Source organism: Diceros bicornis, chromosome 37 (genome assembly GCF_020826845.1).
Source record: "Diceros bicornis minor isolate mBicDic1 chromosome 37, mDicBic1.mat.cur, whole genome shotgun sequence".
NCBI lineage: Eukaryota > Metazoa > Chordata > Mammalia > Perissodactyla > Rhinocerotidae > Diceros > Diceros bicornis.
Genome location: NC_080776.1, coordinates 17,167,953 through 17,194,941, shown reverse-complemented (window position 1 = coordinate 17,194,941; position 26,989 = coordinate 17,167,953). Strand labels below are relative to the sequence as shown.

Genomic DNA, 26,989 nt, shown 5'->3' with positions numbered 1-26,989 from the left:
TGCTAACTCCATCACTGTACCTATTGGTGAATATATCATTTTCAGTTTTTTCTATTAATAATATTGAGTTGAATAATATTGAATTGAATAATATCGAGTTGAATATCGATTCCAAAAAAGGGGCGTCACTGAGTAGCAGGCATGCATGAATAAGTCTTGAAAAGCATGTCCAGATTGTTTTTCATAAAAGGCATACAAATTTACACTCCCAGAAGCACCATGTAAAATATCACACATTATTTTAATCAATAGAATAATATACCAGTTTTCCTAGTTTAAGAGATCAACAAAATTCATTCACTCATTTATCAACAAAGATTTCTTAAAATCTACACAACAATCACTAGACACATCAGAATGACTCATGCCCATATTCTTCACACTCACTTAATTTTCTTATCTTTCCTCTTTTGCTCCCCTTCCTGTCATTATACCATTCTCATATAACTTACTTGAATTTAAATGTAAATGACCAACATGTATAGTTTAAGTCACATGTCTACCCCTGCAGTTGTTTTTTGTTTGTTTGTTTGTTTTCTGAGGAAGATGAGCCCTGAGCTAACATCCATGCCAATCCTCCTCTTTTTGCTGGGGAAGACTGGCCCTGGGCTAACATGGTACCCATCTTCCTCTGCTTTATATGGGACGCCGCCACAGCGTGGCCTGACAAGCAGCACGTCGGTGCGCACCCGGGATCCGAACCCCGAGCCGCCAGCAGCAGAGCGGCGCACTTAACCACTACGCTACGGGGCCGGTCCCCCGCTCCAGTTGTTTAATTCAGTTCCACGATGTGATGTTTCTGGTAACTGAAGTGGGGACTCCATGGAAGTGTAACTCTCAATATCTCTGGAAGAAAGGATTTGCCAAGCAAATTAAGAGGGCAAACAGGAACACAGATGAAAAATATATAAAATGCCTTACAAAATAATCTTAGTAAATTTTTTTCAATTAAAGTGGCATTTTAGCAACACAAATACTTTTCTCTAGAAACAATTTCAATTCAGATTTTCACCAATGTCAGATTACTCTTTTGTAAGCTTTAGGGCTTTGCTTCAATTATCTGGATATTTTTCCGTGTTGACAGATATAAAACTGTGTGCCAAAACGGGCCACATCTTTGTAAAGCTTTAGACTAATTGAATGAAGTCTCTGTGTTCTTGAACTTGAAAAAAGTCTTAATTATTCTTCATTTTATAATCTCATGGTAGTAGTCGAGAGTCAGCGTAAGTATGGAAATTTTTACTATATGTATTTTAGAAACCCAGGCCTGAGAACAGAAAAGAGAAATATCACTAAAACAAGTATTTATGCATTTATTCAAAAGGTCTGCATACATTATGTTTAATTTAATAACAAAATGTGCTGAAAACCTAATAAGGAGACTCTTACGAATAAATACATTTTGAGGGCTTTAATAATGTGGTATCATTTCTCAATTTCATATTAAACGCTTCCCCTATGCCAGCACTATGCTACTGCTTTACAAGAATAACCCCATTTAACCACCAGAACAGTTCCATGACAAAGCTTCTATTATAATCTGCATTTTACAGATGAGGAAACTAAGGTTTAGAGAGGTTTGAGTAGCGTGTCCAATTCCATCCAGCTTGTAAGTGGTGGAGTAACACTTGAACATTAGCTTCCCAAATGCCAAAGCACTGGAATTTGGCCACATTAGAACTCATTTAGATGTCATGGTCATACAAGCAAAGGATTAGAAGGAATATTTGAGGTCACAGTGGAAAAGAACATGGTATAGTGCTAAGAGAAGCAGGTCAAATCTCAGATCAGTTATTCACCAGTGATATAAACTTGAATTGTATGCTAACCTATAGTCCTTGATTTCTCATCTGTAAAAGGAGTATGGTTAAATGTCTATGTAAAATACTTCATAGAGCGCTAAGCACCTGCTATGCATTAAGCGATGGTAATTGTTTTAGAAGTAATATGCAGAAGATTGTATAACAGCGTGAGGCATTTGCCTAGGTGGTTTGATGAAAGAACAGAAATAGTTGGGAGCTGAGGTGGTTACTGTAAAATATATTCTGAATATATCTAAACTAAAGTCTCGATGCAGCAAAATGCAGTGACATACATAATGTATTTTGACCATCCAAACAAATATACACCTAAAACTTTTTTAGTGATAAAGCACTTAGGGATAAGTATTTCAACAGCAAGCATCTAATGGTCTTCCTGTATAAATACATATTCATGCAGCACTAATTTAGCAACAGATGTATGTACTTTTTGCCTGACGTTAAAATAATATTTTTGCACATATCCCTTGTAGGACATACGTTTTCGAAAATTTCCCCCGAACCCTCATTAACAAAAGGAAAAAAAATGCTAAGTTATCGTGCTCTCTTGCTTGATCCTCTTTTCTGAACAAGGAATTATAGTTGCAAAACTATTTCTTGGAGTCTTGGTGAAGCCTGAGATTGTGAAACAGCTTTTTAAGGTCCAAAGCTAATAACCTACAGCAGTGATTAAATTCATGAGGACATTATTGTCTGTCACCTATTTACTTAAAGATAATATATGGATTTGCAAAGCACAGCATCTGACACAGAAGATTGTTTCACTGGACATATCTGATAGATTTGGGAGTTGCCTGAATGAAAAAGTCTTTATTGAACAATATTCAATATACTTTTTCAGGATAAAAGATTTCAGCACAAGTCCTTCAAATAGGGAAATTACCAGCTATTGGTGTGTACAAATAACATCTCAAATGAAGTAACAACGTTATAATCATGTCTTTCTGTGTATCTTTTATTTTAAACAATCGAGATTGAATTAGGGGGGCCGGCCCCGTGGCTTAGCGGTTAAGTGCTCGCGCTCCGCTGCTGGTGGCCCGGGTTCGGATCCTGGGCGCGCACCGACGCACCGCTTCTCCGGCCATGCTGAGGCCGCGTCCCACATACAGCAACTAGAAGGATGTGCAGCTATGACATACAACTATCTACTGGGGCTTTGGTGAGGGGAGGGAAATAAATAAATAAATAATCTAAAAAAAAAAAAGATTGAGTTAGAGTATAGCTAATTTGAGGCCATTCTTTCTGCTAAGAAGGAGCCACTTGTTTTATGATTAATCGTGAATGACCTGTTTATAGTCTCTTCATTGTCATTTAACAGTACCTCACAAAAGTGCACAAACTTAGGTCTGCAACATTTTCACGGATCCTGAGGACAAAAATGATAGTGAAATTGTCAATTGTCTTTTCTCAAAAAGAAATATCCTTCATTCTTAGATAATATATCATAATTTGTTACATTGTTACAATGTCCTTTCTTTGATAGTGAGAGCAGAGGTAGTAAGGTATTTTTTTTAAATGTCCTTATCTGGGAAAATAAAACGTTTCCACTTCATAATGTTATTGTTGTTGTTATTGCTATTTTACTGGTCCAGGAGATCAAAAAGTCCGGAATTCACTATTCATCCATCCATATTAAATATTCCATTATATATATAAACCACAATTTCTTTCCCCATTCATTCATCAATGGACACTTTGGTTGTTTCCATATCTTGGCTATTGTAAATAATGCTGCAATGAACATGGAGGGCGGTACATATTTCTTTTCGAGTTAGTATTTTCATTTTCTTTGGATAAATACCCAGCTGGATCATATGTTCGTTCTATTTTTAATTTTTTTTAGGAAGCTCCATATTGTTTTCCATAGTGGCTGCACCAATTTACATTCCCACCAACAGTACACAAGGTTCCCTTTTTCTCCACATCCTCGCCAACACTTATTTGCTGTCTTTTTGATAATAGCCATTCTGACAGGCGTGAAGTGAAATCTCTTTGTGGTTTTGATTTGCATTTCCCTGATGATCAATGATGTAGAGTATCTTTTTATGTACCTGTTGGCCACCTGTATGTCTTCTGTAGAAAAATGTCTATTCAAATTTTCTGCCTATTTTTTAGTTGGATTGTTTGGTTTTTTTGCTATTGAGTTGTATGAGTTCTTTATAGATTTTGGATATTAGCCCCTTATCAGATATATGATTTGCAAATATTTTCTCCCATACCATAGGTTGCCTTTTCATTTCGTCGATGGTTTCATTTGCTGTGCAGAAGCTTTTTAGTTTGGTGTAGTGCCATTTGTTTATTTTTGCTTTTGTTGCTTTTGCTTTTGGTGTCAGATTCAAAAACTCATTGTCAAGACCTATGTCAAGGAGCTTATGACCTAGGTTTTCTTCTAGGAGTTTTATGGTATCAGATCTTACATTCAAGTCTTTAGTCCATTTTGAGTTAATTTTTGTGTGTGGTGTAAGATAGAGGTTCAGTTTCATTCTTTTGCAAGTGACTGCCCAGTTATCCCAAACAATTTATTGAAAAGACTGTCCTTTCCCATTGCATATTCTTGGCTCCTTTGCTGTAAATTAATTGACCATATATACATGGGTTTATTTCTGGGCTTTCTATTCTGTTCCATTGATCTATGTGTTGGTTTTTATGCCAATACCACACTGTTTAATTACGATAGCTTTGTAACATAGTTTGAAATCAGGGATCATGATGCCTCCAGCTTTGTTCTTCTTCCTCAAGATTGCTTTGGCTATTTGGAGTCTTTTATGGCTCCAAAAGCAAATGAGTTCTTGAAAGACTGACCTAAACTCCTGAGCTTCATGTAACAAGTTAATCCCTTTGGGTGAGAGTAAACTAAGGACATTCACTTTAGCAAACTTTCATTTTGAATCACATGGAGGTGTATTTTAACATCTTCTAAATTCTTGGCTGTGGCATGTCATTAAATTGATTTTAAGGAAGGCAACACAATTCCTTGCTTAAGATCTCTTCTGATAGATGTGTTTATTATTTTTTTCCAGTGTTGAGATTAAAAGATATAGTATAAAGCTCAAGAGTAGATATCCTTAATAGCATGGAAACAATCAAACCAATGGTAATTACTACATTTTACTGAAAAGCATTCTTTAAGTGGGGGAGAAGATAAGATCAAATCTTATCTTTTAGAATCTGTTAAAATTGTTTAACTTTATACTGTGTTTACTTGACTCTTTAGCAACAATTGCAGTAGGATCCCTTTTCATTAGAACTCTCCTGGGAAATTCTTTAAATTATCTTCTCAGATGTGGCTTATCTCCCCATCTGTCACCATTGCAGAAAATTGAGCATTGAATTTAAACACTCTTTTGTGCGTAATCTTTTGAGGTCAACCAGGATGCTCAGAAAGATAAGAGCAAACAATGTTAGTAAATACTAATTGAGCATCCATCCTTGCCTGGTACTGTCCTAGCTTCTTAGGGGTCCCTGCTCTTTCAGTACTTACAACCTAAAGGGGCAGACAGACAAATATTACAAAATTATATACCATTTTGACAACTGCTATAACGGGATCTGGTTCCACGTGCTGTTGGAACACATGAGGAGAGTGTCAATCTCACTTCTTGGGTTGGAGTGAGGATGGGAACATGGGGGTGAGGGAGAGATGAGAGTGTAAGTGTATTTGTGTGTGCATGGGGCATTGGAGGTACGTTAGAGAGGAGTAGCAGCCTGCTTGGCAGAGAGAGGGTAGGAGGGTGTTGCGAGAGGTGATTTATAAGTGGAGACCCAAAGGATAGAGTAGGAATTATCCAGGAGGGCCTGAGAAGGGTGTTCCTAAAAGAAGTAACATCGTGTGCAAAGGCCCAAGGGCAAATGAGAATGTGTATTTAATTCAATATGCTGGATAAGTGCCTCTCAAACTTGAATGGGCATATGCGTCACCTTAGTTTAATGTGAAAATGCAGATGCTGATTCAGTAGTTCTAGAGAGGGATCTGAGTTCCTTGCTTTTTAACAAGCTCCCAGGTGGTATCCATGCTGTTGATTCACAGACCAAACTTTGAGTAGCAGCATATAGACAACTTGATCCAGGCCCTGGACATTTCTCTCTCTGGGGAAATAACTGAATATTCCTTAAGCCATTTTCACTGCTGATGGTAACCTACTTATTCATTCCACATGAATCATTAATGATTGCAGTGTGGAGGCAACTCTGTACCTCCTTCATATATGACACTTTTCTATAAGGGAGCCTGCTTCTCTTCCCATAATATTTTTAAAGTCAGTACTTCAAATTCGGCTTTTATACCTTCTTTCTTACCTTGATCTACCTCCTCATTGAAACACATTTAGCAGTTTCAGCATGAAACCATGACAATAATAAATATTGTCAACACTTGTCAAAACCAAAGAAAATATCCTAGGGAAGAACTTGCAGATTTATCCGTTAGAAGCAAGTTTTAAGGCTGTACTGTACCTTGGCAGCAGTTCTCTTAATGTCAGTTTGAACTCATTTTAATAAATGCATGAGTTTTGTCTCGCTGCCATCTCTGCCTGGTCCTGCAGCAGCCAATGTTCTGCTTGTCCAGAACCAAGGACAGCATCTTTGCAAATACTCTAAAAACTCCATCTCCATCCCAAAGGCATAGGAACAGATTGGGCTGTGTTGTCAAGTCACCTACTGGAAATTCACACCTATGTCACGGGGTTCAGAAGTTAAGCCTCTCTACACATAGGTTTGGTTATTAGGCTTTGTTAAATGGATTTGTAATGTTTTTCTGGAGACTAGAAGATGCATTTGGTTTGAATATTGGTGCCCTGGGGTTGCATCACACTTGCTGTCAAGTAATGCACTGATTTTAGTCCCACTGTGTGACTCTACTGCCTCGTTTAATTCTTACAACAATAAACAAATATATATACATATATATTTAATTGTTTTTTTAATTAAAGCTATACAGGCTTAGCATTAGAACGAATGGAGTGAGCCCTGCAGGCAAGCAACACTTTCAAATTCCTTTTCTCATCTTCCTTTCCAACTAGGATCTCACAATCATCTTAAAGGCAGACGGGCTTTCATATCAAGATATATGTGGGTAGACTTATTGTTTCTTTCTTCCGCTAGACCAGTTCAGCAGTTCTTAAATTATTTTGTGCGCAGAAATTACTACAGCACCTTGTCTACTTGCAGTCATATACAAAGTGCTTTATGGGAAAACAAGGAATTCCATGGGTGATCTTTTACTTTTTTCTATGATCGCATTACTCCCTGATGTTGGACTTAACTCTCCCCAAGTTAGATGTGATTCTCCTCTAGAGTGATCAGAGATTATTGAAGCTCTGTTTCTACTATTTTATATTGGTTGGGTCTGTCTCAATCTTACTTCTCAGCCTGCCTACTTTCCACTCTCAGGATCGCTAATCCTGTAAAGAGACATGGGAGATGTCCTAACACTGGACATAAGTCCTGGGATGGCCTAGATGGAAGTGATCCACTAGCTCACCAGAGCCGCCTAAGGCACACAGTAGCAACAGTACGCATGGCTGTGTGGACACTTCAGCCTGTCTTCCTGAACTTCTGCACACAGAGCCTTTACTGGTTCCTAGAAGGAAAATATATGATTTCTTTGGCTCATGGGCCAATTTACTGCAGACCAAAGTTAGCTTGGTCTATGGTATTATCTTCTACATGTAAATGAGTTGGAACATAACAATGATACCTGTTTGACATTTAGGTACAAGTCAAACTGTCCTATGGCCAAGAAAGCATTCAGGGGACATCAGCAGTTGGGTTTGAGTTAGAGTCACATGTAAATGGCAGCATAAAAAGTTATGGGCCCATATTGTGGGAAACATGTAAGAATAGGGCTGAAAACTCAGGATCTCCATGATACTTTGTAAGTGACTTCTAGAGCTAGGAAAGATTACAGAATTTACTCCAAACATTCTTTTGTAAGTGAAGAGATAGACCCAGAGAACCTGGGCAGTAAGAAGCTAGGGACTTATAGCCATGATCTGGGACCAAATGCCTTCCCCCTTCCCCCCCTCCCTCCCTTCCTTTTTCCTTTCCTTCCTTCCTTCCGTTACCTTTTCCTGGTTAAGCAACAATGACATGAGTGTTATCCTTTCATTTAAATTTGGCTCATTCTAGTCCTCAAGGTGGCAATTACTCAGAAGATAATATATGAAAATTTAAAACAAAACAGATTTTACTTCAATTATTCTCTGTAATTTTTACCCAAATCTGTAATCTGTTACATAGCACCATCAGCAGTCATTTAAAAAAATATATCATTTATAGTAATTAATAGTGGAAATGCTAACAGACTACATTCATGCACTTTTGACTTATGGCTAATTGCAATGTAGTGAAAATTGACTAATTTAGAACTTAAGATATGGGGGTTATATATTAATTAGAAATACATTGTTTATTTAACCAATCTTTTATTTAGTGCTTCATTTAAGAGAAAAATTGTATATGGTGGGTTGATAATTACCTAAAGAATCATTAGATTGTACTCTAAAAAATGTATTTTAATGAATTATACATGTTCTGTGGGGGTCAACAACAACAAAAGTAAAATGTGTAGCCTTAAGATATCAGTATGTTTTTTACATTCCGAATTTTCATATTTTCAGAAGAGAAATATTTAGAAATCCTTAAGATTTAGACGGCTTGTTGTATTTAAGTTAGGCTCAATTTAAAAGCTCCAGTCATATCATGAAAAGCAGGTTGGATAACTATTTCAATTTTTATCATGTCTTGAGGATGTAGAAGTAATTTTAAATCTTTTAAAATATTTATACAGCCCTATATATATTCAAGCCCACCAAGATTTCACAGAGCTGGGGGAAGGAATATAAGCCTAGAATTTTAGAGGCAAAGAAGTTAAGATACTGCCTCTAGCCACAAAGATAAGAGATGATCTGCATTTTCTGAAGCCCATGTTCTTTTCATGGTACCATCCTGCCTCCTGATTAAAATGATGTTTTTCCCTCATTTTAAAAAATACGATGAGTATTTTTTTATGTGTTGATTTTGGCCAAGTGAAATTAAAGAGTGGCAACTGAGAAGCGTTATTGGGGTTTTAACACTGCTGGCTTAAGAACAGATGTTAACAGTGCTCAAAGTCAGGCAGATGCATTCTGTCCATCTAAGCAGCGTGGAAGTCATTGGGTTGCAGTTTTATGTTCACAATAGAATAGCTCATAGCAGTTCCACCAATTAACAAAAGTGAAGCCAACAAAGAAATATCAGTGTCAGCAGGAGGATTTGCAGCACTCAGTGCAATCTGAAAAGATGATTTTTGATAAACTGCATTGTGCTTCTTCCTTCCTGAATATGGACATGACTCACTGGAATGTGTTCTCTTTTGTGTTTTGGGGCACAAACAGCAACTCGGAGTCACCACTGATGTATGAGGTTTCGGCACCGCAGCAGGGCAGCGCCAGCGGCAGCTCGGGAAGCAACCTGGGTGGCTCCATCACGGCATGTAAGAAGGTAACCTTACCCAGCACCGCTCTCTTCTCACCGATTGCCCTTGAACACTAGCTTAGTTCAACTTTTCAAGCACTTTTTCTAAAGCAGAAACAACAGCAAAAACAAACAACAAAATGGTTCACAATTTGCTTGCCCGGATAACCCCTGATGACATTAAAAAATGTACTTAATGGAAATAATCAGAGAACTCAAGCAGTTCAGAAAGGTATGACTTGAAAATTATAAACCCCCAGTGCTATTCCACCTCAACTCCAACCTCTTCTCACTACCTCTTCCCAAACTTAGCTCCTGGGATCTCCTTTCAGAAAAATCTTCATAGGTTTTGAATGTCACACCTTCTATACTAAGCTCCTAAGTCTGTAACAGAGAAAAATTTGCGGCTGTTCTCATTTTGATATTTTCTTAAAGAGAAGGATATGTTGCCTTATTTATTAGGAGAAACAGAACTGCATTTCCTGGAGTATAGAGTTTAGAACTGATACACAAATCTTGCTTTCAGACACTTGCAGAAAGTTGTCATTTGAACAATATAAAATCATCTAATTTAACAACCACGTTTTTCCAGCCAATGCAGCTTGAGGCCCAGAAACTTAAAGCAAAACATCCAATTCTTCACCTAATGCTTTTGTTATTATTTCATGCGAAATTCCAGAGGAAAATGTGTTTCTTCTCATCCAAACTTAAAGGAAATCACATTGGATTATTTCATTTATTGTTAAGAAATTTTAAATTATAAAAAATACTTATAGATATAATTTAAGACAAGTTCTGTTACTATACATATTGTATATGTATGTGTGCACATATGTATATTGATTTATTGATTACTGTACCCAGTTAAGCAGCCTTATTTATTCTCTGCTTGTGTGATTTCCATATAGTTTTCAAGTACCAAAGAAATTGACAAATATCTGTATTAAAAAAGATATATTAATCATAGAAAAGCCTCGTTAAACATAACTTTACAAAAGTACTTACATGCGTACATTAATAAATAAATATAAAAATAAACCTGTCTAATTAAGGGCGCTTATTATCAAGTGTTATATAATCTATTCTTTCTCCTCTAATAAAGTTTCTATTGAAAAATCAGTGCTATAAATTCCAATTTTTAATACAGGAAACTGAGGCACTATAATCCAAAATGATTATGAGTTACTTATAAAAAGAGCTAAAACTGCAGGTCTCCAAGCCCGAGGTATGATCTATCCAACTCTGTAATTCCAAATTATAAAGTCTTCACCAAATGCTATACATTTCATAAGGATAAATTATTTTTAATTTATTCTAATTTTTAGATAATTCTATTCCTAAAGATTAGAGTCTGTGTGGTATTTAAAAGAAGTATTGAAGCCAGACTACCTGAATTTGAGAGCCAGTTCTGTCACTGCTGGTTGTGTGGTCTCGAAAAAATTACTTTACCTCTTCATGTCTCAGTTTGCTCATCTGAAAAAAGAAGATGATAATACTGTCTACTTCACAGGTCGAGGCGAGGATTCACTGAGTTAGTAGATGTGAAATGTTTAGAACAGTACCTGGCATATCATAAACACTCAAAATAAAGATTACTTATTACCAATATTATTCTACAGAATAATTTTATCAACAAGTATACAGTGCCAGGAAATAATTCAATGTTGGCATTACCATGCTGAGAGAGTTGGTACTTTATGTTCTGTTATCTTAGCTACAGTTATTTCTCTGGAAAAGATGTGGGCATGTTCATTTCTTTAAAAATCATGTCTGGAAGTTACTGAACTAAGAGAGCTGTTTAGGACTGGATGTCTACTCAAAAAAACTAAAACCAAAACTCAATCATCTATTCTAAATGACTTCATCTATCTATTTATCTATCTATCTATGCATATATATCTATATCTATACACATATATACGAATTTAAAGTTTTAAATATAATCTCACTCATTCCACAATTATTTGTAGAACAACTATTAGTAGGTTGAACGTATGAAACAGCCTTTCTTTTCTTTTTTTTTTTTTTGCTGGGAAAGATTCGCCCTGAGCTGACATCTGTTGCCAATCTTCCTCTCTCTTTTTTTTTCCTCCCCAAACCCCCATACATAGTTGTGTATTCTAGTTATAGGTCTTTCTAGTTCTTCTACATGAGACACCTCTGCCACAGCATGGCTTCTGACAGACAAGTGGTTCCGGCACCCGAGAACTGAACCGGGGTCGCCAAAGCAGAGCACGCCACACTTTGACCACTAGTCCTTCAGCGCTGGCCTGAAACTGCCTTTTTTAATGAATCAATAATTATGTAATGTAGGCAATTATTTTTTGAGGAAGATTAGCCCTGAGCTAGCATCTGTTGCCAATCCTCTTCTTTTTTTTTTTTTCTGCTGAGGAAGATTGGCCCTGGGCTAACATGCATGCCCATCTTCCTCTACTTTATATGTGGCACTCCTGCCACGGCATGGCTTGATTAGCAGTGCGTAGGTCCACACCCGGGATCCAAACCTGCGAACCCTGGGTTGCTGAAGCGGAGAGCGCAAACTTAACCATTACACCACTGGGCCAGCCTCCACAACGTAGGCAATTTTGTATTGTCCAAACTGAATACATTCAAAATTCTGTTAGATCTTGGAGACAGATACAAGGATAGATCATAAATGACCCCCACTCTTGAAGAATTTACAATCTAGTTTGGGAGATAATACAGGTTTCTCATGTGAAAAGTCAAACAATCATTCACAAGTTAAATAATTATATAAGATAACTATACAGTAATATTTCAAGATAGTATCAATTAGGTGAAAAAGTGTTATGAGCATTAATAGCTAAGAGACCCTGGACTTGCAATAGGTAACAACCTTCAGAAAGAGAAGAGGATCTTAATTTGGACTTTGAAGTATGATCAAGATTTGAATGAGTGAAGAGAATATTCAACCAAATTTGGGAAGGGATGTTACAAATTAATGCAAGAGAGGTCAACATCTTTGTGTACTGTTAATATTTTTCTAATAATCATAGTGCATTCCTTTCATTTCAAATAGTCTCTTAAGCTTACATGATAATTGCATTTAAAGACAGTTTAGTAGCCATATATGCCACGTCATACACAATTTGTAATTGTTTTCCTTCCCTTCAAAAGAGTAGCTCCCCAATGTTCTCTTCTTTGTATCTAGAACATAGGCCCTCAATAAAAAGACACTGAATATTGAATGATGCATGCCTTTATTTTATTATTATATATTACTGCAAGCTGATTTAAGTGATTATTGATCAATTTTTTAATAAAACATTGTTAATCACAGATAATGGGACTGGAGAAGGGAAGATCTATATGCTCATAAATGCACCTATAATGTACGTTCTGTACGAGAGGCAAAGACAGCTCTATCCTAAATATAGCAAGGCTGTCCAGCTGAATCACCATTCTTTGCAGTCAATCAAACTTCAATAAGAGTAACATGAATAATTGAATCTATTGGTAATTCCTCAAACTCATTTCATGTAATAGCTTCATCTTCTTCCCCATGAAACCTTTTTATCATAACTGACATATTGTTAAATTAACTGGTGGAAGAAATAAAATAAGAATCCAGAAGATAATGCATTAGTTGGATAAGCAGACTCTGAAAAATTGCAGATTCACTGAATCCCTTTCATGTGCTTCACAGTGAATCCCTAAGGCTTCCAGGACTCCTACCCAGATGCAGTTGCTGTAGTTCCTCTTTGCTGTTGCGGAAACATGGTCACTGGAGTCCACAGCTGAGAAAGAGCCTTAGCATCAGGAAGACTTAGCATTTGGTAGCCTTATTTGAAGGAGGAACTCCTTAACATATATTTTTGTCAGTGAGAGATTTCCTTTGCCCAGAGGTAACCACACCACCCAGTCACAGTTTACATATATTGTCCCAGCGTTTTGTTGATAGACTCCCTTTTGCTGTCTAAAGTGCTCTGGTATGCACAATAAGTTAAATGGTTAGCCTAGCTCTAGCTTCAGAATTATCCTTTTTCTCCCTGCTCTCCTTTTCCTAAGTATCAGGGAAATTATCGGATAAATTCACACTGAGGTGTTAGTGGTTGCACAGCTTAATGTAGTTGTGACAAATAAAATCTGTTTTTACTTAACTACTTCTACTTCAGAACTAGTACTATTGCCCACCTCCCCCCAACTTAACTGACATTGATCATTGAGTCTATTGAACCTGGACATGACTTCAGAATTCTACTCATCATGAAGTTTCAAGCAGACATTATTATTCTATCCAAGTTGGAATGTAAGCTAACTCTGTCACACTAATCTAATGAGCATCAAACCCAGGGGATGTTTTAATGTATACAATGTGATTCTCCAAAATAATGCATTTAAAATGATGGAATTTCAAAATATTGCAGGAAAAAAATGAGAGAGAAAGAGTTGCTGGTGGAGAGTGGACCCTAGCTTCATATCTCTTGAATCGTATCTCACATGGACATTGGCTGATGGACCAGTCCTTCTTATAAGACAAATACAACCACATTGTTTAATACATTATTAACATTAATACATTGTTAAACTGAATCGTAGGGATTTTCCATTAAATGAGCTAAATGATTATAAATATTATCCTTTTATATCTGTTAAACACTAAGTGAAAGGTATTTATATTCTCTTTATAATAAATCATAATCTATCATCTCTAGGCCGGCAGTGGAATGTCGTGTAACAAACCCTGGACGTGGAATCCAAAGACCTGAGTTAGATCCCAGGTTACTCTTCTTACTGTGTGATCCTAGGCCAGTGATGTAACTCCTCTGACTCATGTCTTAGGGTTGGTACATTGATTACATACAAAAAGGTTTTTGTAAGCCCTTGGCACACATAACTGATGCTCAATAAATATTAGTTGATTCCAAATAAGTGATCTTTACACAAGGGCAAGATGTATTTAAGTACAATTTAAAAACTAATCTGAACAGAGCATACAATGTCCCCTCATTACGTTGAATATCTGTTAGATTTTCCTCTGCTTTGAAAGCATTATAATCAATGTCATATTTCCACAATAGCTGGACATTTTCAATCCTTGCTTTACTTCATGGACTGAAGATTTGCTATTTGGGACATAGCGGAACTAAGTCTCTGAATAGGATTTGTGTGAGGAAAGAATTGTTGGAAAAAAATCAACACCCCAAATATTCTTCCCTTTTTATGTCATGTTAATTAAATCCGCCTTAAACTTGGACTTATCAAAGGCAGCAGACTGAAAACACTTTAGGTTCCCAGAGGCAGAGTTTGATCTTAATATGACATCTGATCAGCTCTTTGAAGTTTCAAGGCATCCTTTGCCATGACTGGTCTCCTTTAAACTGACTTAAATTTGCTATCGACAGTGGCACAGATACATCTGAAGAATGACAGAATGGATGTCCCTTGGTGTTTCATCTTATTCTGTAAAATACAATTTCATCTAAGCTCTTATCTTTTTGATGACGTAATTAAAAAAAACAATTCAATTAATGTGTGCAGACACGCGTACAAATTGGGACGCTTTTTCAGAATCTATTCCATATCTCTAAAGACAATTTTATTAGTCAGAATTGTATTGCTATTGGCCAAAAGTCCCAATAGTACTCCCAGGAAGCACCTAATGTAAAATAGCTATAATATTCTGTATTTGTAGAAGTTGTTTTCTCAAAGGAAGGAAGGAAGGACTTTTTAAAAATATAAATAAATAAATAAAACTAAAAGAAAAGTCAGCATAATTCAGCGTATTCACCTTTCTGCGGAAAAAAGACACTAGGCTTTCCCCCTGGAGTATAAACCACTTACTGCTGTGTAAACCCTCTCTTGTGATCAAGCAGCCTAGCGACAGTCTTCGGGTCCAGCTTCTGATACCAGAGAATGGCCTATCCAAATTTTGTCAAATGGCTAGGTGAAGAAACAGGGAGATTTTAAAGAAAACAATAGAGAATTTTCTTATTAAAAATGATATTTGAAGAAAGCTAATCCAGCGTTTCTAAAGAGAATTTCTTAAAGCAAAGGGTGACTGGAATTTGGGATGCCAGGAGGGTCATACTTGGTATGAATGGGGAAGTGGAAAGGACAGGCAGAATCTGAGTAGAGGCAGTGGGAGGAGAATAAAAGAAACTCTGTGAGATGCATATGGAAGTCAGTATCAGTAGGATTCTATGGCAGTGAGACTTAAATAGAACTATGAACTCTGACTATTTAATCCATGAGTAGTGGTGTCATTGAGGTCACTGAGAAGAGGAGCTAGGAGATGAGCTAGGGAAAGATGTCCATGGGTTCAAATTCAACCCTGTTGCATCTAAGGAGCCAGCCACAAAATTCCCTCTGGGAGCCATTTCACTGACCGCCTGATGAAACTTCTGTATGCCCTGAGCCACATCGGGCATCTAGGAGGCCATGGTTGACCTGAGTCCAGAATGCAGATAATGAGGGCTCTGGTGGGGACTAATTTCCTCAGCCTTCAGAAAAAATAGGTCAAAATGCTGAACATCTCTTGCCTTTAGAGCAGGCTGGTCCACAATGAACAGAGAGGTGGGGCTACATATGCTCCATGGCGAGTTCACTCTTTGGAAAATGTCAATTCAGTAATCCTATGTGGGAAACTTTCTTTAAAACTATCAATTATGACTTATTTTGTAGTTTGAATATGATTCAGCTTCTTCTTCCAAAGTCAATATGTTTGGAGACTTCTATTCAGGGCTCCGCCTCACCTCTCTTGCCTCCAAAAATTGCTCTACGGTGTTTAAGATTCCAATATGCTAGTCTTATTCTATTCTCTACAGCTCAGTTCCTTGAGCGTCCTCTTTGCTATGTGTGAAGAACTCCTGGAAGGATCTTGCTGTGCCTTTTCCTGTCTTTCTTTTTTTTTTTTAACCAAAAAGTAGGACTCTGAAAACCCAAAATAGCTTAGAATATTTTATGGAATTGAGGGTGATGCTGCGGTATTGGAACTAGGCAAGTGATCTTTTTGTGAATTCTTGTCATTACCCCAACCTTCTTTATATTATGTACTAAATATATCTCTCCAGAAATGAAAGAGGTCTAAAATTTTTAAAAGATCTAATCTGGAATTCAAAATTCTCTTCTCTATCTTTGAGTATGTAAAACAAGACTTGTCATCCCTGCTCCCTATCACAAACCTTAAGGCCGTCTCTCCTTCCTTTTAGTCCCCCATCTAAGAAACCCTCCCAGCTTTGAGATCTGGAGTAGACACTATGTTCACCACCAGTCCTAATAGCATCCACCTATCCTGTATCCTGCCAGGCTTCTCTTCTGATTAAAGTGCCCAGTTTTCAGTTCTGTCAGTATCAGAGCAGGAAGGAAGGATATGACTCAAATAAATTTGAGATAAATCTGGCTCATGAATCCCTGAGAATGAGCCCCCTCATCTGTATGCCCACATTTACTAGGCTTGTCTCTGCAATTTGAGAATAAGACCCATCCTAAAAGACCCACATGAGGGCTCATAATCTCCAGGATGGAGAGCATCCAAGAAGCTGGTGTGTCCCTGAGCAAATTATGTGTCCATCTGCATACATCTTAAAAGGCAGTTGTTTCCAGTAGCTTCTTCCAAAAAAGAAAAGAGGAAAGAAGTGAGAATTGCCTCTTTCTTACAATTGCCAAAGGCCAAAAGCATGCACCAATACTCAAGTGACACATGGCCCTTAAATCCGCTGTCCCTTTGACCAGTGGCAAGTTCTGCACCACCTAGGCTATGCATACCTACACAAAATCATCCAAAATCAATGATGGGCCCTGATGCATATCATACATTTTCCTACATGTGTGTTTTTTCTTATATTTTGCTCCTCTTAACATTAAAAATCACATTCCCCTCACTGATCATCTCACCATTATAGCATTATACTGCTTCTAAATAGCAATTAAATAGCAATTAATCAGCTGCCTTTATTTATGCATCTAATTTGATTCTGTTTAAACCATTGCTCACTGCTCATAAGTTGTAGTATATTTGCATTTCCTGAGTATATCTGTTTTTGTGACTCTTGCATTTTATATTTGAGCCTCAAACTCTGTTATTACTTTCATATGGAAAAAGCTCTGATCAACTTTCAAAGCATTCTTCAGCCAGCTGACATCTGTGTAATATAGCAGAAATCAACAAGTATGGCTTGACACTTCTGAATTGTCCTCTGTGCTCTTATACCATTCTGGCAACTACAAATACCAAACTACATTGAAATACAATGTAGTTTCCAGGATACAAGTAATTATGTGACACAAGAAAAGTAGGGAGACATCTGAATCTGTTGCTGAAGCCAACTAGTTAATTTTTTGCCACACTAGGGTGCACTCTGGCCTAGGTTAACATACAAAACATCTCTAAATTACATACACGGGGACGTTAATTTCAAATAAGAGAGCCCTTTTTGTTCATGAAAAATTTCCATTTTTTACTCAGATAGTTACATCCATATGTGACATTTGTCAGAGATGAATGCTCCATAAATCAATATATTTCATTCTTACTTACCAGAGGCAAGCTTAGTTAGACTAGGTACATATTGCTAAAAGCATTCCATAGATAAGGACTCTCCTCCTATAAAAACACTGTTTATTTGGAGGTTGGTCATTAGCATATTTATAATGAGGTAAGATAATGTCGCCTTCTTTCTGGTCTGGGGGTATTCCCTCCCACCCCTCTCCAGAGTAAAGAGAGAGAATGAATTGCAGATGCACTGCTAACCATTTCCTTCCCAACCTTCCCAACCAATGATGCCTTTGAGCTCATGCTTTCTAGGCTCTTTCCTCCTCCTTGATAATAGAGAATTGTTTTGTTCCAGGGCCTCAAAAGAACGCCATTATTTTCCAATACTTTTCTAATAATCAATTACAAGATTTCTAAATTGTAGTAGGTGTCACTAGTATAACACAAGAATGCTTCACATTCAGCCAAACAGATAACCATATTAAAAGATATGTTCTATGAATAATCAAACATTTTCATTCATGCTTTGGAAATAGTTTCTCCTTTTTGTCAAAGGAGGCTAAATACAGAAGAACTCAGGCAGTCAGCCAGTAGAATCATCATTAAAAGGAAAATGTTATCTTAACATTTAATTAAACCTTGTGAGAAACTGACACTAAACTACTGAGTGTTCTATGCCAATTTTTTTTCTCCTACACCATGATTTTATCTCTAGTTTGTATCCTTGTCTCTTCTTAGGAGTTCAGTGTGCTTTAAATAAGCATTACAATTTCCCTGTGAAATAATGGAAAGGTCTTATATCCCAGAATGGAAAACAAGACTACAGAATTCTCGGGAAGTTTGCTAAGGCACAGATTAAATCAACATGAAATTCAGTAAAATTACACAAAATCTGCTGACTTCTAGTCCAGTGTGTGTGTGTGTGTGTGTGTGTGTGTGGTAGCTTTTTAAGCTATTATAAAAATTTAAGTTAGCAATTAAACATTATTTAAGCCAGTGATGAAACGTTCCAAAATATATTATAGTGAAAGATTTTTGTAGAATCTTAGAGTGCTTCAAGACGTTAGAGAATATCTGGCCGAGAGTGACAATGGATTTCTTTTCACTGACAGATAAGAGTTCTTTCCCACCACTTCCCCTGCCACTCACTCTGTGCCAGCCATTATGGTCTCTTTGCTGTTCTTCAAATACAACAAGCACACTCCTGCTTTGAGCCTTTGTTTTTGCTGATGATCTCTGCCTGGGATGCTCTTTACTCAGGTGGCTGTGTGGCTGACACCTCACTTCATTCAGCTCTCCGCTCATGGTCACTCTGAGAGAGGCCGGCCAGAAAATCCTTTCCAAAATAGCATCTCTTATTTCTTTATCTCTTTCTCTGGCTTTGTTTATCTTCACAGTAGTTTCCATTATCTGACACTCTCTTTCTCTCTCTATATATAGAATTTATACATATATAATTAATATATATATATAATTTTTATATAATTTGTCTGTCCTCTCCCACTAGAATGAGAACAAGACTGTGTTTGTTTTGTTGTTATTCTTGTTTTGGTCACCACTGATTGCCCAATTAAATAAGCAGCACCTAGTAAAAACAGCAGGGACTCAATCAGTTGTTGAATGAATGAATGAGTGAATGAACGCTTAATATGGATGTTACTCTTCTCTTAGAAATGGCTTTGCAAAGGTAGCATCAAAGATAGAGTCCGCTTAATGCTTTTGGGCATGGTTTGTGCCAATATGGAATCCAAACTAAAATTTTAATTTTAAAAGAGTCTTAAAAAGAAAAAAGTATCTTAAAATTAAAAGATAAATAAACCATGATGAAATACCACTATGCACCTAGGACAATGACTGAAATTAATTTGAAAGCAAAAACGGACACCATCAGGTACTGACAAGGATGTGAGGCAACTTGGACTCACATACCTTGCTGGTGGGAAAGGAAAATGGTAAATCCACTTTAGAAGACAGTTTATCAATCTCTTATAACGTTCCCATACTATCTTGTAATCTCATTCCTGAGTACTCACCGAAGCAAAACAAAAGCTTGTAGGCATGTTCATAGCAGATTTATTCACGTTTACCAAAAACTAGAAACAACTCAAATAAACCTCAACTGGTAAAATGGATTTTTTAAAAAGAAAATCTGTGTATATCCATACAATGGAATACCACTCAGCAATGAAAGAAACCAGCTACTAATAAACAACAATACAGATGAATCTCAAACATATTCTGCTAAGTGAAAGAAACAGGTCACAAAAGGCTACATACTGTATGATTCCATACACATGACATTCTAGAAAAGGCAAAATTTTAGGAATAGAAATCAAATAAATGGCTGCCTGGGGCTGGGACTTGGGAAGTATTTGACTACAAGGAGCAGAAGGAAGTTTGGGGGGTGATGGAGCTGAATAGTTGTTCTACATCTCGATTGAGATGATGGTTGTACAACTACGTCTGTTTTTCAAAACTCATAGCACTTGACACAGAAAAGGGTGAATTTTATAGGAGTGTGATGTCTCTATGAAGAAAATGTTACCTGCAGTAGAGATGTCATCATTATATTCCAGTGCAAACAGGTGGTATTATCTGATGAGTAGTTGCCTTCACTATTCCCTGCCTTCCTTCTAATCAGCTCTTGGACACCTTTACCTCACTACGCAAATCTAATTGACCCACTCACATTACAGTCTTCTTGTGTAAGAAAAATTTAAGTGAGTTTCCCAGAAAGAGTCTAGAACAGAGGAGCCTGGAGATTCCTCTCTGCATGATGTGTATGACTCTTCCCGTGGGCTTCTCTTACTCCATTTATTCTATAGCTCCCCTTGCCTCTTCTTTTCTCATCTCCAACCCACATTCGTGAAAATCTCGTGTCACGTTTTAAAGGTTTATTCTTTTGTATAGTGCTTCCAAATATTTTCCACATCATCACACACATTTTAAAAATAATATTTGTTTGGAATCCTTGCATAAGCAGCCGGCCAGGGGGATTTTCTCTGGAATGGCCATCCCAGGTTCTATGTAGCCTGCAGATAGCTGAGAGCATCAATGTTTCAATAGCTAGCACATCTTACTTCTCTGAGTCCACCTGTTTGAAGGGGAAGAATAAATCTGTGCTTCTGAAGAAGAACGAATTCCTTGTTCTTATGACATTATTCAGTTAATTTTAAGCAGTATTCCATCATTAATCATGGTGCATGCATTACACAAATACAGTTTTTGTGTGTGAAAATTCCCTGTCGTAAAAGCTTTGAGGCTACTTTACATCTTTATAGTTACAATTATCAGTAAATGAAATGTGAGAATGTTTTGATTGTATAGGACTAGAAAATGGGGATCTCGCTCAACATTAAAATTCTTTGTCATTTTTCATAAAATCCTTGAGGGAAATGAAAAGCTTGCAGAAATATAAAATATCATTGTGTGCATAGATTTAACTTTTAAATTTTCCTTATATTGAATAAATCACATGACTTTTCTTTCTGAAACAAAATCATTGAAGAGGAAAATTATAAAGTTTATATTTCATCAAATATAAGAAGTTTTGGTGCCAAACAACAAACAGTTGCTCAGTACCAACTAAATGCCTGGAAATAAGTGTGGGCAATAAATTGAGTAAGATAGTGCATATTCATAAATACTTATATCGTCTCATGAGAAAGAAAAGGCATGCAAGCACATTCCAAAATCCCAAGGTAGACATATTATTTTCATTAGGAAGATTTCACGGGAAGAGAAAACATTTGCTATGGGAAGAGAGCTCGCTTTCAATTAGATCTTGATGGTTGGGGAAGAACGTTGATGAACGAAGTTCAGAGGGCATGTGGAAAGACATAGGTAAAACCATGTGCTTCATAAAGACTCTGAGGGGGAGCTCTTTTGCAAACTGGTGGATTATACCAGAGGGTATGTGCAGGGAAATAATTGGAGACAAAGCCTGGAAAACACCTAAATTGGGCATAGCGAAATATCCTAAACATTGGCGGTCTGCTGAATTAGGGTCTGGCTTGACTGCTAGGCCATAGCAATGAGCCCATAAAATTTTGGGTTTGCCGACTACAAACATTGTCCTTTTTGTTTCCCAGGGCCTAGCCCAGGTTCTGATAGGACTAGAAAACAAAACACTAATGTTTATTGGGTCAATTAATCTATTGAGTTTAAGATCTTGGGAGAGAATTACATCATGTCAGTAATATATTCATAATAATAACTATTATTTATTGAATACCTAAAATGATCAGATACTGTGTGCGTTTATTATTTCTAATGTCGACTAAAAATCCCTCATGGCAAGTGGTAACACTGCGCTCATTTTGTAGATGGGGAAACTGAGTCTCAAAGACATTAAGTGACTTGCCTTAGGTTGTACAGTTAATAATCGAAAAATTGGAATTTGAAACCAGGTTTGTCTTCAAAGCTTAGGCACTTATCCCTTATTCTGGTTTCAGCGAGCTCGGTGGATTTGGGAGGCAAGGGGTGAGGGAGAAGGGGGGAAGAGAGAGATAATTATATCATGAATTGTTAGGGCCCCTGTAGGTGCCTGGTCTCCCCTGACAGCCCTTCCCATGTATCATCCCCATCCCTCTATTCTCTGTCACTGCACCATGTTGAATTTTTTCATACTACCTCCCTTAATTTGTAATTCAATGTGTATTTCAATGTTCCTTTACTTATGTTTGGCTCCTATGCCAGATTTTAAGTTCCATAAATATGGAGACCAGTTCTGCATTATTCACTATTATATTACTCAGAGATTAGACCATGGTATGCACTCAAATGTTCAGTGAATTAAAGAAAAAAATAAACTTTTAAGAGCAGAATATAACACTAGAAATAGACAAAGAGTTGTCCCAGATGGCATAGACGTTTCAAGCCGGGGTGACTAGGAGAAGTGTTCTGCATTAACTGAAGTAGGGAAGTCAGGGCAAGAGGTTTCTTTTAGGAACTAGAATTGGGGAAGGAGAGGGTGTGGGTTTAGACACAGAGTCCAAAGTGACAGCAGGAGAGCCGAGAATAATAAATGACAGTTAGAAATGTGAAAGCCACGCTTTAGAGAAAGGTCAAAGTCGTAACTGTAGATCAGTGAGTCATCCTTCCAGGTGGTAATTAATGCCCTGAGACTCAATGAGCTCTCCAGGGAAAATGATTGACGGGAATGGAAAGAGCAGCACTGAGGCCAGAACTAGAGGAAATACTCCAGTTAGGGCTTCAGAGGAGGAGAAGCTAGTTAGAAAGAGAGACCTGTCCTCCCCATCTCCCCCAACGTTCCAGACAACTCAGACACATCTTTCAACACTCTGGTCAAGTGCACAGTCTCTTGCCACTACTCTTGCATGTAGAACCAACCACTCTGTCCTCAGTGATACCTGATCCGATTGCTGTTGATCAAAGCACCTGCCTTCTTTACCACGGTCCTGTGAGTACTTGTTCCCCCGTTAGAATTTAATTTCCAAAAGGGCAGCAGTCATTTTTGTTCATCTTAATATTCTCAATGTCAAACATTTAAAGAGCTCTATGAATCTTTGTTGACCAAATATTGACCGAAGGAGGAGATCAGAGAAGCAGGAGGAGAAAAATAAGAATTGTGCATCACAAATAATAAATAAAGAGATATTGTCATATATTGTGCAAAGATCAAGAAAACGTTAAGAAGGGAAACATATTGTCTAAATTTTACAGCATTCTCATAATAATAGCTATCACGTATCCGTCGCCTGCTCTATTAAGAAGTTAGCCCCTTGCAAACATTTTCTTATTTGAGCCTTGGAGCAACTTTCTGAAGTGGCTTTAATTGTCCTTCTGTAACAGATGCAAAAACTAAGTCCCACGGAAGTTAAATGACTTGCCCAAGTTCACTCAGTAAGTGATGAGATGGGGTAGAATTTCAGTTCTGCCCCCAAACCTCTGTGACTAACCATAAGGTACTGTCTTCTCCAATCTAAATTACTTTTTTTTTTTTTTAATTTTAAGGCATTGCTCAGCAATATCTAGGGCTGTGTCCAGGTTACTAAGAGTCTATTTCACCCTCCCCATTCCATATCAACGCTAAATTCCTGCAACTTGGTTCTCTCTATAAAAAGGAAAGTAACTGTAAATAGAACAAAAGGATCTTTCTTCATTTTTTAGGACAAATGTTAATGTTTAAATGTTAATTTTAAGCGAAAATATGTCTATTGTTTCAAACTTGTAAACACACGGCACGTACATTATTAGCTCTTCCTCTGAAAGAAGTGAACTTGCAACTAAAAATAGTGATAAATCAATGAACCATTGAGAGCCTGGTGAGTTTCTCTCTTTTCCCTACCTCAGAAAGTGACTCTCTCAGCAGGGGTACTATATTCATAAATTCAAAATCATTAAATTCTCAAACACATATTCTTTCCAGCATTCCTCTTTTTGTAATGGTTTGTCTAAACCATTAAACCAAAAGCTGTTCACGGGTTAAAATTGCTTAATATATGATGCTAAGTGGTTTATTGAAGCCTGCATTTTTATTCTCTTCGCTTATTTGGCTCTTAATATATTTAGGAAAAGGAGAGGCAGAAGAAGTGAAAGGAAGAGGGAAGGGGAGAATTATATGATGTTCTGTGTAGAAGGGGCCTTCAGATCACGTGATCTAATTGTTTACAAAGGGCAAACTGAGGCTGGGAGCTAGTAGGGGACAAGAGCTCACAGACAGTAGGGTCGAGACTAGGACTTAACCTCCCAACACCTAGACCAGGGCCCTGAGGGAGAGATGGATAAATGCACAGACCAGGATTCGGTAGAAGCCGAGGATGCAAAATTATGTAATTTTACCACCTTGCAATACAGCACTACCTGATGGGGGCTTTGGGCTCAGAAAGCCTGGCTCATATCCTAGTTCTCCACTAACGAGACAAATTATTGATCCCTCTAAGACCGGGCAAAGAGAATAATAATTTTTTGGATAGCTAATGTTTATTGAGTGCTTGCTATGTGCCAAGCACTGTTTTAAGCACATTACACATATTAGCCCTTAAATTCTACCTCATAAGCCTAGAGGTTTAATTCAGATAATATATATTAGGGGCTTAGCCCAGAGAGTTCTCAATAAATGTAGCATTATTTGATCAATAACTAAAGAATACAAGTATTAAATAATTAATAATCACTAAATATTAATGAAATGTATAGGAAAATTTTAATTATTGCTATAATTGGATGAACTGTTTTTTTAATTATGATAAATAAAATTCAAACTTTAAGGTTACATAGTGAATGAATATTCTCCCCAAAAAATGCTCTCTTCAAAATGTTTCTCCTTAGGTGTTAAAAGATTTAGATTTCATTTTAAATTCCACTTCTTTACTCTGCCATTTCTGTTTTCTTTAAAGCAAAGATAAGAAGGCACTCAGTATCCCAGGGATATGGCATAGCCAAGTGGGAAGTTTTTCTAGCATTTTCCACCGAGTGAGCAGGACCGTAAAGCTGTTGACTTTTTCTTCACTCCTAGGATAGGACAGGGCAAGGTCTTTGCATATTTTTAGTTGTCATTTATTTAAATAATAGGTGCAAAAAATACCCTTAATGTAGAAGACTCAACAGGTTAATCTTTCTGTGCTCATTTCCCCGTGTTAGAGAAGTTAAATGCAGGAGAAATCTGACAGGTGGACAGCAACTCCCTCAATCAGCCTCGTAATGAGACAGCCTCTTTCAGAGCTTTGGGAATCTCACAGTGTGAAGGGTCAGGCTGATGCTTTTTGGTGCCTCCATCTCTGCCTCTCTGTGTTTCGCCAGGAAAACATGCCAACCCAGCCCTTCACTTTTCTGAAAGACCCAAGTGAATCGTGTCTGAACTCTGTCCCTATCTGAGGCTGACCTAGGACAGGAATAATTCATATGCTCTGATAAATGACAATTGCTTTCTTCTGTTGACATATTTTGTTGCAACCATGGTATGATATGCCTTGAATATATTGGAATGTAGAAGAGGTCCAGGGCCTAATTTTTGAGGAGTGAGCTTTGAAATGGCTGAGAAGTGATTCTAGTCAGAGGGTTTATTAAACTGCATTGTAAAATATTATTCACTGGTATGTTCATTGATGCCTCCATTTTAAATCTCTAGTGTTTTTATGATGCAGAGTGAATGCTTTGTTTTATTTATGGGTGTTCCAAATTCTAAACGTCACAGAAAGACAAGGAGCAAAAGCATAATGACAACAGTTGGTTTTAATGTTAACTCAAATAGATATAAAAAGATGTTTTCCTTTGAGAAATTAAAATACTGATAATACTTGCCAAGCGGATTAATTCGAGTATTATAGTTTACATCGCAAAAAGATTTTTCTCCATAAAGAAAAATGTCACCTTAGAATTTCACTAATGAAAAACTAACTTTAATATGGAATTGCATAAGGAAATGTAGTTATAGTTACAAAAATTAAATACACATAACTTTTCAGAAACACACCCCCAGTCAGACCTTTTGTTTGGCTTATGGAAAGCAGCGTTGTTAAATGATTTCACTCACAGGCCTTGTGTCTTCCAAACCAAGTCCAAAGTCAAGCTCTGAGCAACTTGGGGCAGAAACTCAAATCTCTCTGAACCTCAAGGTCTTCATCTCCAAAATGACAATTTCTGTGAAGATCTCTATCTTTAAAATAAGTCCTACCTTATAGCATTGCAACAAGGGTTAAATTAAAAAGTAAAAAAAAAAAGTAAATATATGAAAATTTTAGCACATTTCCCAGTACATTCTAAGCATGCAAAAAATAGTAGCTGTGAGCCAGCCCTGATGGCCTAGCGGTTAAAGTTCAGCACGCTCCGCTTTGGCGGCCAGGGGTTCAGTTCCTGGGCACAGAACCACACCACTTGTCTGTCAGTAGCCATGCTGTGGCAGCAGCTCACATAGAGGAACTAGAGGGATTTACAACCAAAAGGAAAAAAGAGAGGAAGATTGGCAACAGACGTTAGCCCAGAGTGAATCTTTCCCAGCGGAAAAAAAAAAAAGAGTTTCAAAAAAAATAGTAGCTTTAACTATTAATACTACTACATGCAGAACTAAAATTCCACCTTAGATCAGAATATTTGCTAAAGAAAATTTGTCTTCACACATTTGAAATGCTTTCAATCCACTAATTTCAGGCAAAGGCATCCAATTTCTATTTTACTTTGTAGTTCATTTCAAATAGTAACAAGGAAAACCATGTATTGAGAGGATCCTACCATCCGTGTGCCTCAATGTTTGACATGTCTCATCTCACTGAATACCCCAATGATCCCACCGGGTGAGTCT

The 26,989-nt window shown here is 37.2% G+C and overlaps 1 protein-coding gene across 1 annotated transcript in view; it reads left to right on the top strand.

The window, feature by feature from the left end:
• The window catches only part of SPHKAP (SPHK1 interactor, AKAP domain containing), a 145,102-nt gene that overhangs the window by 5,035 nt on the left and 113,078 nt on the right, over nucleotides 1–26,989 (top strand). The window contains exon 3 of the mRNA XM_058533432.1: nucleotides 9,194–9,299. Coding sequence (XP_058389415.1) covers nucleotides 9,194–9,299 — 106 coding nt within the window. The remainder of the gene's footprint in view (nucleotides 1–9,193; nucleotides 9,300–26,989) is intronic.